At 39.8% G+C, this 13,001-nt stretch overlaps 1 protein-coding gene across 9 annotated transcripts; it reads left to right on the top strand.

Annotated features, from left to right (window-relative positions):
* Positions 1 to 3,834: 3,834 nt before the first annotated feature.
* LOC147217965 (tropomyosin alpha-1 chain-like) lies at positions 3,835 to 12,296 on the top strand. 9 transcript variants are annotated; one of them, XM_086174808.1, is made up of 10 exons: positions 3,835 to 4,103; positions 4,464 to 4,589; positions 6,480 to 6,613; positions 7,051 to 7,168; positions 7,343 to 7,413; positions 7,558 to 7,633; positions 7,739 to 7,801; positions 8,036 to 8,105; positions 8,698 to 8,776; positions 10,374 to 12,296. In XM_086174808.1, exons 1-10 carry the CDS (start codon positions 3,990 to 3,992, stop codon positions 10,393 to 10,395), a joined length of 873 nt encoding a protein of 290 aa, XP_086030934.1. In that variant the 5' UTR covers positions 3,835 to 3,989; the 3' UTR covers positions 10,396 to 12,296. The 9 variants fall into 9 exon arrangements, with proteins under 9 accessions (XP_086030934.1, XP_086030936.1, XP_086030935.1 ...); XM_086174809.1 differs by lacking the exon at positions 10,374 to 12,296 and adding an exon at positions 9,169 to 9,346 and having other exon boundaries at positions 3,837 to 4,103; XM_086174810.1 differs by lacking the exon at positions 10,374 to 12,296 and having other exon boundaries at positions 3,836 to 4,103; positions 8,698 to 8,780.
* Positions 12,297 to 13,001: the final 705 nt, after the last annotated feature.

The raw sequence follows: 13,001 nt of genomic DNA, 5'->3' as shown, positions 1-13,001 counted from the left end.
GGCTACCTTAATTATTGGAAGAAATGTTCTGCCTAAAATAGAAAGAAACTAAAAACTTAAGTTCTTTGAAACTCAAAAAAAAAAAAATACACAAGCCAAATATATATACAGTTCATGTGTGCGTGTGTGTTCCTGAAGGAAAGTTTTACAGCATGAAGAATAGGTGTAGAACCACAACAGGTTCTTGCCAGGATGACTATCACAGAGGTGCTTCTGGCAAGCAGACAAGCTTCTCTAAGTGTCTGTTAGTTTAGTGTCAGGACAAGGTGGTATTTCTGAGTCAGCACTAAACCTGAAGCTATATTGAGTCCAGCCTCTGAACTGAGACCTATGCTAAATTTGTCAGGCACTAAAATTCGAGGAGGCAATGTCAATTACTGTTGCACAGCTGCTCCTGGCACAGCTTTTAAATATGGAATCTGTTTTGTGCCACATTCTCACAATGTCACGTCTTCATGCTTCTGCTGTGTTTGACTCATCCAAAGTTACCAAACTCAAATGTCATAATAGATGTTTCAGTTCTTGTTGGTTGTTGTCCTGATTTTGCAGACAAAACTTGGTAAATAGAAAGAAGGCATTGCATTTAATGTGCCTACACACCTGAGCACACAGCTTATGTACTAATTTTATGTCCTAAATGTGAAATTATAATAAAACTCAAAAAGCGATACTGTTACTGATGGGGAGAGAAAATGGAGGCATCATCGATGATACCCTACACAATATCTGTTCTTATGGGTTTGTGGACTCTCATCACTAGTTATTGATATTTGTTTCCTCCTTGATCTATAAAGATTTTTTTTTTTTTTGAACTTATTGGAAGTGAAACCTAAATGCCATATTATAATGAAAAAACTGATTCTTTAATGATGGGAGAACTCTTAACATGACCATGAAATGAACAATGCACATGTCAAGTGTTCAGATGAGTTCACTTGAGTTTAACCACAACAACAGGATTGATGGATGGATTGATTGGAACGGTCAAGTCATTTTCCTTAAAACTTGTAAGTGAAGAGGAATTGGAAAATTTCATTACGGACACTGACAATGAAATCATTATCACTAGCCTGAGCGGTTCACCCGGCAGTATCAGCCAGTCCACACTGAAATGATTCCATCTTCAAAAGTCTGAAGTCAAGAGAGAAATCTCAAACTATAAGTAATACAGCATAAAAAATAAATCGACTTACTTTTATCCATGAGTTCTTCAGACTAATGAATCATCAATCCGCAACAGAAACAAGGGAAACAATATTTCTATGATCTTAAAACCTCAAATGAGCTCCTTTAAATGTTGAACCGATTCTTATTTTTCCATGCATGACACAGTGACACTTTGGTATAGTCAGGAAAATGTATTAATAAAAAAAACTAAGGCCAATCGGTTATGTTTTATCAAGGAAAATTAATTAATTTATTTTATTTATAGATGTACATCTTTTTTTTTATTTCGATTTTTTTTTTTATTTTTCAAAGAAATTCAAAAGTTGTCATTCATTGTTCAAGTTTCAGATCCTTGAGCAGGGGGCTGCGAAGCCCAGCGCCCTCGACTGTAAGTGTCCAGTCACCAACTCAGTGATGCTGGACTCAGCATCAGCTAGTGAGCTCTAGCTGAGGAGCTTGAGCTCAATCCAGGCTAGCAGGGAAAGAGCCATTCAGCAAACCAGAGGGATGCTATGACATGCGTTAAGGGAAAAAAAATAAAATATTTTTTTTTGTTGTTGTGGGGGGTGGGGGGGGCAGCTACTCTGTGTTTAATGTAAGCATGAATGCAACAATAATGCTGTCTATTCTTTCCATGGAAAATGGTTGGGGTGAAATTTGAACTACTGAATATGCACCAACTATCAGAAAGACCTAAGTCGTTCCAATCCTTGTGTCAATCCCCCAGCTCTGTTTCAGTAAATTACTAGTAGTTGGACAGGTAGGCCATGGTTTCTAAGGTACGGTGGATTGTACCATGAGCCACCCTGGTGTCTCGTCTGACATGCCTGGCTGCCTGCTGATAAGCCGCAAAGCACATGCTGGGATGGCAACATTGTGACAGCTGCCATACAAGAAAATAGCAGCTTGACCACCAAAGTAATATGTACAGAACTAGAATTACAGAAAAAGTGGAGATGTAAATAAAACATAAAGCATTCCATGTATTTGTATGGAGGATTTTGAGACCGGGTTGACGGATCCAGCCAAGACACATTTATGACAATCATATCCGCACTGAATGATTGAATGGAATTATAAAACACCAAAAGTGTAAAAGTATGGAAATGCAGTATTTGGTGAATACTTGAGTTTTTATCTGGAAGAAAAAAGAAACAAGAAGTTTGTCAGACAGTGTACATCTCAGTTCAGGCAGCATTGTCAGCTGTACACAGTAGTCCTATGGAAATTTTAACACGGGCAAGAATAGCTTTAACACATGACTCAAGTTGCCCCAAAGAGCAGTTCAGGGCCCTTAAAATGTTGTAAATGTGACACTTAACCAAGTTAGGTACCAAGATCCTTTAACAAATTGTTTTCCTATATTTATATTTTTGTCTTGACTAATAATTTCTTTGTCCTTCTTCCTAACAGGCTGAAAATTAATGCTCCTATTCTAAAAGTTAGGCTCTGACAGTATTCATTCATGGACAGAGTCAAGCAGGTGCTTTCAAAGTCGTAAGATCCCTAAAGTATTTGCTCGACAAACACAAGTAAGCCACCAGGATCACCGTAAGAAGGGCAGGATGCAGGGGTTTGAGTTCTCACTTGGGCTGAGACCAAAAGCAAACCAGTACTTTTCATATAGAATTACAAAACAGTAGTGATCCAGCAAATATGGCACGGGACTTCATTCACCTCACTGTAAACTCCTCCAAGTTCTCAATAACTCTAGTTGACAGAAGCCTATTATTACTCAGCTATTCCCCAGTTTTGACCACAGGCTGCGTGTGACAGCTGCAACTGTGTCAGTGGCCCTGTGAACTATCACAGAGGCACACCGAGGGGGCTGTTGAAATACCAGAGCCGCTCTTCCACAGCGCGCAGCATTACATCCACCGTGGCCCATCGTAGATCTATATCTCTCAGGCATGTATTAGCCGGGAGATGAGTTGTACAAGCTTGATGATATACATCCACAGACAGCTATCTGATTGCCCCTGCTCGGATGTGAAACTATGCTGCGAGGGGACCTGTTGAAATGATCTCTGGAAGACAAACAAGTCCAACTCGCTAATATGACACCCATCTGAGGGGGGCTTTGACAGAGGGCTTATTCAATCAAATAGATTTGCTCTGTCTGAATAGCTGAGATGCATTGCTTATTAGAACAATGGATTCTTTTTGTAATCCCTTGGCAAGTAAAAAGTGGATTTTTTTTTGCCGAACTGATCATTAGTGACTGTGATTATTCATTTGGCACATTCAGAAGAAGTAGTTGATATTATGATGATGTGTATTAATACTGTAAATATAATAATATTTCAACAGCCCCCTCGGTGTGTATTAATAAAAGAAAATGAACAGCATGTTTGTCTTATTTGTCCTTCTTGGTGTGTTTGCATTGCCCCTCGGGGCGATAATTGGATCTTTTTATATTATCAGTATCAGTGACCACCCTCAGGAGACCACTAACTCTTGAGTCTTGACACCCCTCTTGCACGAAAACTTGGAGGGTGTTTGAAATAGGAGAGGATGTCGTGGCGTGAAGCGGAGGAGTGCCTCGATGACGCCCCTTTCCTATCTATAGTAACAGGAGTGGTCAAATGTGTTTGAGGAGCGAATCGCAGAAGACTTTTGCAAAAAAGAAAGATCCCGCGTTGGCAGGCAGCTGCAGTTGTGTCCAAAAAAGTAACGGGTATCCTGTAACTCCCCAGCCAAAATACATATTTCACTCACCACATCCCAGACGAGGTCGCACTCCAGCTTGGCGCTCAGAGCGGTCCGGACGCTCCGATCCTTTCATCCTATATTGTTTCGGGTTTGCGCGACAATAAGCAGCCATGGATGCCATCAAGAAGAAGATGCAGATGCTCAAGCTCGACAAGGAGAATGCCTTGGACAGAGCTGAGCAGGCCGAGTCGGACAAGAAAGCAGCCGAGGACAGGAGCAAACAGGTCGGCATCCAACACCGATCGCACTCCGGTCCTTTTACGCACTGGTGCGCTCAGGGTGCCGCATGCTTCCATTGTTCCATCCCAGAGGATTAGTCATCAGAAATCTAAATAACTCTCGGTAATAATAGTCACTTAGATTTTTGGTCAATTTGAAGTCGCAACAATTGATTAATTTAACAACTTTTATAAGTGAATCCAATTAAAATTGCAGAAGCCTGGTTGTCTTTATGATAAATATGTACCTAGTTGTAAGTGATGTCGTCTTTCATGTAGCGAAAAACCATATATCAACCCCATTCATAATATGATGAAAAAAATATGTGGGTGGCATTTCAGTCAATGTGGTTTGTTGTGCTTCAGCTTGAGGATGACCTGGTGGCACTTCAGAAGAAGCTGAAGGCAACTGAGGATGAGTTGGACAAGTACTCTGAAGCCCTGAAGGATGCCCAGGAGAAACTGGAGCTGGCTGAGAAGAAAGCTACAGATGTGAGTTTGGAGTTACAGCACCACAGTCTGTCGGGGCCCATTGGAAGCACCATCAGGACCTGAATTACCCAATTGTTTGACCTTGAACGACCCTTTAAAATAGGTTCCCTTGGGAAAATGGGGCAACTAGTCCCCCCAGAAACTTTCTCTGATGTTTTTGCTTTACAATAATCTATTACAAGACACCGACCTATTGTAAAGAATGACTATATACAAAGTTAAATTTAGCGTATATGCTGCATTTGGTAAGGTCAACCCTCTCTAACTTACTCAAGCATTCTACAACCAACTGGGGTGAAATATAGTGTGAGTTTGGTGTTTCAGGTGAGGATTTTACACAATCTGTTTGCCTCAACAGATTTATTGTTCTAGTCTCAGTTGGTTCACTGCTCTAATCTCGGGGCTTTATTTGACTATATTACATAAGAACAATTAACTCTAGTTGCTAATGTAAGCGACACAGTCACACACATACCAAATCAACAAAAGCTAAAATTTTAATACTATTTAGATCTTATTTTTATTGTGCATGGAACAATTTGACAAATATATGATCAGTATAAATATTTTGAACAAATGGACAAATCTATATACTATGATGGTCTGGTGACTCAAAATCATAATCACAACCACAATCATAATCACATCTCAGAGGATCACGGTTTATTTGGGAAAGAGGATATAGCTACTTCGCGAAATTGACAACGTGATCCTTTCACAAAATTTTATTTATGTTTTTATTCATTCTAAGGGAACAGGTGTCACGTGATTAACATTGTTTTCATTGCTGAATCAGGGTCTGATGTTTGGCGCGTTATAGGGTGAGCTCAATTTACACGTAGGGGATGCAATTTAAAATAGTTAATGGATTGCCTGATTTTACATTTTCTCAGTATATAGCGGGGACGCGGACTTCGTTCGAAAACACGCTGGAAATTAATATATAAAGAATACTTAAGTAAATAAATCATTTGATATATATTAAGATTAGGCGTTTGGAGGGAGTTACTTCCGGGATTGGTGGCACGTCCCAATCCTCATCAGCGGTTGATTAAAGTGCGGTGGGGGCTGGGATCAAACGCGCCGCATCTCCAAGTGTGTGCGTCTACGCCGAGGCAGCCGCCGCCGTACCGACGGGAAACTAGCTTAGCCGAGGAAACTAGAAAATTGTCCAAAAATGGCCGGTGGAAGCTCTCTGGAAGCTGTGAAGAAGAAAATCAAGTCGCTGCAGGAGCAGGCGGACGCGGCGGAGGAACGGGCGGCGTTGCTCCAGCGGGAACTGAACCTGGAGAGGAGTGCGAGGGAAGCAGTAAGCCGCTGCTAATGATTTAAGGCAATTAGTATTTAGACTGCCGACGGTATTAGGCGTAAATCTGGTCAAAAAGCGTGGCCGGTAGGCCCAGACAGCGGCGCGTTATGCTCAAATTCTGTCAGGAATCGACTCGCTTTGTTTGAAATTAGCCCACATTAGGGTGAGAATGTGCAAATATCCTGTCTTGCTCTAACAAGTAGACTAGCAGCACAGCGGGTTTTCAAAATCCCCTGTTAAGTAGCATCTCTAAAATATCGTCGTTCCTTTTCGACACAGCATAAATCACCGTGAGAACAAAAATGGTCGTTTCATCAATTATTCATCACGGCTCTCTTGTGAGAGCTGAAACACTTGCTTTCATTTCAGAAGTGACTTAAAAGATGATGAACAACATTCTTTCCGTAAACTGTGTGTAAATTGTGAGGGTTTAATGCTCCCCCCCCCGCATCCCGCACCCCGCCCTGTTCCTGACCCAGCCCAAGATGGCTAAAGGATGTTGTAACGTAGCCAAGCCGCTCGGAGCACTGTATGCCTGCCTCGGGCGATGCAAATAAACTTCGCCGTTTGTTGTATCCTAGGCCGAGGGAGATGTGGCTTCCCTGAATAGACGTATCCAGCTGGTTGAGGAAGAGCTGGATCGCGCTCAGGAGCGTCTGGCCACGGCTCTGACTAAGCTGGAGGAGGCTGAGAAGGCTGCTGATGAGAGCGAGAGGTGGGTTCTCCCAGCAGAGATCCAAGTTATAAATCCATGCTGTTTCGTGAATGGGAAAAGAAGAAGCCTCAATCCCCCCCCTCAAAAAAAAACCCAACAGAAAAGCTTTCAACTTCCCTATCTCCTTTTGCCATTTTAAAGAACTGTATAACATCCAGGGTATCATGATATGCTCTGAGCATTGAAGTCCTACAACTTTGTGTGTGTGTGTATTTTAATAAAGTTATTTAGTCTTCTCTCAATACTATGCACTGAAATAACTGATCATTATACACTGCATCTCTGTGCACATTTTTGCTAATAAAAAGTATTAATAGGATAGAGGTGCTCCCATCAGATGTTGGCAGTTTTACACTATTGTACAACTCTGTACTACGGAAGATGCATAGGCACTGCATACATTTGATTCCATTTAATCTGCACATCTTTTTTTCCAGGGGTATGAAGGTTATTGAGAACAGGGCAATGAAGGATGAGGAGAAGATGGAGCTGCAGGAGATCCAGTTGAAGGAGGCGAAACACATTGCTGAGGAGGCTGACCGCAAATATGAGGAGGTTAGTTGCCTTGCTGTTTATAGCGCTCTGTTCTGTGACCATTAATGTATTTCCTACTTTTCATGAAAGCTAACACTAAAGACCACTTGATATTTAGTGATTGCTCATGGAATTATGTTTTATTCTTGTTTTTTGCTGATTTCTCAATGTAATGTGAAACTGTCTGGCTTTCAGGTGGCTCGCAAGTTGGTGATCATTGAGAGTGACTTGGAACGTACAGAAGAGCGTGCAGAACTGTCTGAAAGGTATGAGCTTCACTACTTTAAATGATAAGCAAAGGGTATATGTTTAGATGTTTTAGTTAATGGTTGATTTACAATGAATCATTTGTCTCATGTCTATTTTTATCATCGTGTACCTCTTTTACCATTTCATCTATGAAACATCAGCAAGTGCTCTGAGCTTGAGGAGGAGCTGAAGACTGTGCAGAACAACTTGAAGTCCCTTGAGGCCCAGGCAGAGAAGGTAAGCCTGTTCATAAGACATTGCATGGCAAATCTGTAATGGATTTTGAGACAGTCAACAGTGTAAAGATATTTTTCTAACTTGGGCAATTGTTTGAAACTACAGTATTCACAGAAGGAGGATAAATATGAAGAGGAAATCAAGGTTCTTACAGACAAGCTCAAAGAGGTGAGTTGGTGAATTATTTTACAAAATACTAGAAGTCATTCACCCTGTATTTACTTTATGTATTTTTAAGCACAGTGCGTCGCTTCCTTCAAAACCTTTTAGTTGAATGCTGACTTTGTAGCGTCTTGAATTAGTACATCTTTTAGACATTCCTGCTATGGCGTACTATAAATTAGTCAGTCATTGAGTGGTCTGAAAACCACTTTATCAGTAATTGTTTGAATGTCTGCCCAGGCGGAGACTCGTGCTGAGTTCGCTGAAAGATCAGTCGCCAAGCTTGAGAAGACCATCGACGACTTGGAGGGTATGAATCTTTTTCCATTCACCTTTGATGCAGTCACACTGTTTTTCATGTTTCAGTTACCATTCAGGGGAAGTCTGGTTGTGTTTTGCCTAAGTGAATATCACAAAGTGAATACTATTTGAGTGTCAAACATGAAACCTAATTTCCAATGCCAATACAAAAATCTTCTATAAAATTGTACAACTTTTAGGTCGGTATGAAATTAGTTTTGAATTGTTCTCTAGGCAAATGTACGCATTTTCAGTAGTTTACTTGGGGTCAGAAAAATCAGCCATCCAGAGTCAAGCGTGATGTTATTCATGTTGGCCGCAGCATTTCTCACCACATTGCTGCTTGGCACTGTGCTATACTGACTGTTCAAGGCCAGCTAGTCCTGTGAAATCCTCACAGGGACATGGAACATGTGAGGTAGTTTCTCAGTGACTCCTCAGGAATCTGACACAACATCAGCAGCTGCTACATGTGCCCTTCCTATTTCTGTCCTACTTCCTTTTCAATTTCTTTGTCTTTTTCCTGTACCTTTGCTCTCTGACACACCATTTTTCTTCTGTCAATCCCTTACTGCCATATGATAAAAATTACCACAAAATAGATGAGCTGTATGCCCAGAAACTGAAGTACAAGGCCATCAGTGAGGAGCTGGACCACGCCCTCAACGACATGACATCCATGTAATTCACCACCTGCTTGTTTGCTCTGTGCCTTCCATCCTAAAACCTCCTAACAAATGTAGCATAGCTCCCTCTTGTGGCATGTTTTTATACTGTGCAAAATTTTAAACTGATCTCACCTCTTGTCTAACATTGATTCTATGTACGACTTGAGCATTTCTGTAGGTTTTAGATTTAGATATTTGGCTATATTTGTTTAACCTTATTTACTAACAAGATTATTTCAATTCCTTGTTAGTTTCTGTTTCATCAGCCAAGTTAAAGCATCTTCATTCTCAAAATGTTGGCTTTAGTTATGCACTCTTTCCTCTCTTTGGTTGGGATTTTATTTATCTTCTGTTCCTCCTTTTATCCTCCAACACCTTTTTATTTTTGTCCTTCTCTTCCAACAGCTAAGTTTTTACACTCCATCTCAGAAGCCACCCACTGGTTGAGTGTCATCATCTCTTTCCGGTGCAGCGCTGCCCAGTTTTGTGTCCTCTGTATTTCTTTACTTCCTTTTCTGTGTGTGGGGCCCTTTGCTGCTGCCATCCATTTCTTCATCTCTCATGCAGACCTTTGAGCCATATTGCTTTCTGTAAAATAAACATTCTTCCATCTATGTCAGTCCTTACCCCTTTCTCCTGCAATCTTCATTTCCATTTGTCCAATGTTTTTTGATTTCTTTTTTGTTGTCTTTCTGTTTTATTTATTTTGTCGAGTAGCTTTTGAATAAACTGAAGCTCCCCTCCCATTTACCGCTCCTTTTTCTGCATAGGATGACCGTAACCTGGTAGAACAGTGATGGGGTGCTAATTTATAACAATGAAAATAAAATAGAACTATACAGAAAAACAGCCACATTAGCTTAAATGTTGTACAGCACACACACAGGTAAGTTTTGATAGTGGTGATTTCAACAATTCAGCAATGACCATATTAGTGATTATTTAACCCCAGAATCAGGAAAACCTGCTATATGACATCATGAAGTATTTGTCACAGACATGCAGGCTTCATGCATTTTGTTAGTCGCGTTTACATCCAGATTTATTGAATTTTGCAATGTATTTACTGAAGATTATGTGAAACGTGTTTATTAATTTTTTTTTCCTTAAATGTCCTTATGTAAATATCAAAACTTACCAGTCAAAGCCCATCCAAAGTCGTGTTTTTTTTCTGCCCCTTTTCTGGTTCTAGCATTTAGTAACATCAAATGAAACAGTTTCATCAGGATTACTTCAAAGTTTTTCACAATTTGCTTAAATGCATCAATTCTCAAAACCAAATCAGACACCTCCCAGTTGGAAATGGCAAGATATTTCTTCTTCCAGTGGAGAGAAAGCTAGAAAATTCTCATGAAGCAAGAGAATATACAGCTTTTATCAGTGTAAAAATTGATGACTGTGTGATGCTGCAGTAGCCATTCAGGATATTACAGTGGTTCTGAGTGTCCAAAATGTGTTACTGTCTCAGAGTTTGATGCTGACAGTACAACAGCCAAAATACTCATTCAAGTTTTTTTTTTTTTCTTTTTGTCACAGCAGTAGCAGTTCTTTCTCTTGTTTACTAACCTGCCCTCTGTCTCTCTTCTTTTACCTGCTTTCTGACTGTCCAGACCATCTATACAAGCAGCTTGAGAAAAACCGTCTTCTCACCAATGAACTGAGAGTAGCCTTAAATGAGGCCTAAGCTGGAATGTTTGTACTTCAGAAACTCAAATGTTCAGACATTGTCTAATGCTGTTATATGGACTATAGTCAATTGTCTGGCAGGCAAATTTAGGCTTTCAATAATCAGGAATACATTTTAACATGATGCATGCTCAAAATTGCACTTCCAGATGTTTAGATGGGGGTTTTCAAATGTGTCTGTTATTGTCAGGACTGTAGCACTTGTTACAGGCTGATGACTTGCCCAGGCCTCAGCTGGGGAAAGTCAGGAGCCCGTTACTCTGCACCTCCACTACTATAATCTCACAATATCCAATCAGATGTCAGAACAATAATCATTTTGAGCTGATCTGTACTGTGTTCAGCTGTGCTAAGAACCAAACTGCCCCTTGCTGTTTCATTGCAGCCAAGACTTTTAGTTTGCTTGGTTGAAAGGAGTTTGTGTTTCAGGGGGAAATTCCACCAGTTTTTCATTCCTAAAGTAAAATCTGTTTAAGAATATTGTATGATCAATAGTTCAACTGACGTCCCAAAACCTATAAAAATTTTGGATTTCAGCTGTGATTGTGAGTCGCTAAATATTCTTTTTGAAATATGAATACTTTAGTTCAACATCTATCAACAAACTCATCAGGAACTATGAATTTTATTTTATTTTTTTTTCTGTTGAAACTGTGACATGCAATCCAACCTTCCCTTTTTCTTGTCAGCTTGTGTTTAAAGGCAAAGCAGTGAAGCTGAGCTTTGGTGCACTTATGAATTTGCACTTATGGTGACCCCATACATATTTTGATAGTATAGAAATAAATTGTTGGGAACTTTACAAAAACAGACTACTGAAGAAACTAAATCTGAATGAAATATATGCTCTTAAATGAGTTATTGAGACAAGCCTAATTTCTGATCTTATTTATCGCTAATTTTTGTTTGAGACCCCCTACCTCAGCCCTGGGTTAAAGACTTCAACCATTATTTGGTTGGAAACCCAAGTCATGCGGTTAGACTACAGTCCTGTCTATAGCTGGTGCATTTCAAAGGAAATTAAGAAAAGTATTGAGGTGTCAGTTGAGAAACTCAAAATATTAATGAATGCTACCTTCTATTAACCATGAAAGATGAATGGAAGCAAATGCATAATTTTAACTGTTTAACACATGCCCAACAATGTCTGTAATCCTGATCTAGTCTGTTTCTGAGTTTTAACTGGTGCAATGCTATATTAACAGATAAACTCACGTGTGCTAAAGAAGAGAACCTGAGCATAAAGCAGATGCTGGATCAGACTCTAATGGAGATGTGTAACATTTGACCAGCTGTGTTCCCTCGTCTACTCTATGACTGGTGCCCATTCATGGCTGCTACACTATGTGGGACTTTTGGTTTGTGTCTCGTCGGACCTGAAGAAACAAGATAGCACAAACTGTGAGCTACATCACCAACGTTCCATTGTACACTGTAACTAAAAGGCAGCAAAATCCACTTTCTTTAAGCTTATTTGTAACTGTTGGGAAATTTTGCACTTTTTGTGGGGGGGGAAACACTGCACATAATGGTCATGAGCAAAGCCATAAATAAGCCAAGGTTATGAAGGGACTTTTATTATGTGAAATTTTGTAATGTTGCTTGTTCGACATTATTTTCCCACTTTGTGAACAATTATTCATTGTCAGTAATGTTCACCTCATCTCAAGCAAGGCAGTAATTATAGCACAGGTGCTTGAATGTAAGCTGTCATTCCTGCAAAATGAAAAATGTTTGTGCTGTACTAACTTCTTTGTTCATGATTTAGCCTTTTCTCCTGTGAGTTTGATTTTGTCTCAACCATTTTAACTTGGAAATGTAAATCATGAATAAATGTTTGAATCAAATGCTTGCTTCACTTTCATTTCATCTGAATGGAATTATGGTCTTAGACTAAGTAACAAAAACCCCTCGTTACCTGTTTGTCCACGTAAGAAATATGCTAATGGAATCTTAATTGAATTTAAAAGTGCTGTACTGAACTGTTAACTGTTGGTATATTGGTTAGAGCTATCTGGTCTCCCACACTGAACCATTCTTTGGACTCAAACACTTCAGTACAATCGACACCTAGTCTGTAGATTCTTTTGCGAGACGGGGCCATAATTTTCAGAATGACCCTGTCAAGTTTTTCACCTTGACTTTTGTTTTTTTTGTGGGGCTCTCTGATCACTACAAGGTGTTTATCACTCTGGGAATTCAAGCTCCCCCATAAATTGTCCATAGGTGTGACATTTTTGTGTATATACATGTGGCCCTGTGACTGGATACGAATTCAGCATGTTTTCCCCTCTTGCCCAGTGTTGGCTGGGACATGATTGCAAAGTTTGACCCCTGAAATTGTGACTTCTCATTTACTTTTTCAACATGGTACAATATGCCGAAGTAAAAACATTGGAATCCTCATTTGGTTTCGAATAAAGATAATGAAAGTAAACACATTTTATAAATTGACTATGATCAGTCAGTTTGAATGGATTAAATATTTCTCATCGTTTTTAACTTTTTTGTAATTTTGTTTTTCTCAGCGTGAAGCTTTGCGTAGCAAAGAT

The sequence above is a fragment of the Fistularia commersonii genome, chromosome 27 (assembly GCF_037954325.1).
Source record: "Fistularia commersonii isolate RoL2024-O1a breed Wild chromosome 27, RoL_Fcom_v1.0, whole genome shotgun sequence".
In the NCBI taxonomy this organism is placed as follows: Eukaryota; Metazoa; Chordata; class Actinopteri; order Syngnathiformes; family Fistulariidae; genus Fistularia; species Fistularia commersonii.
This window is presented reverse-complemented; position numbering and strand designations above follow the sequence as displayed.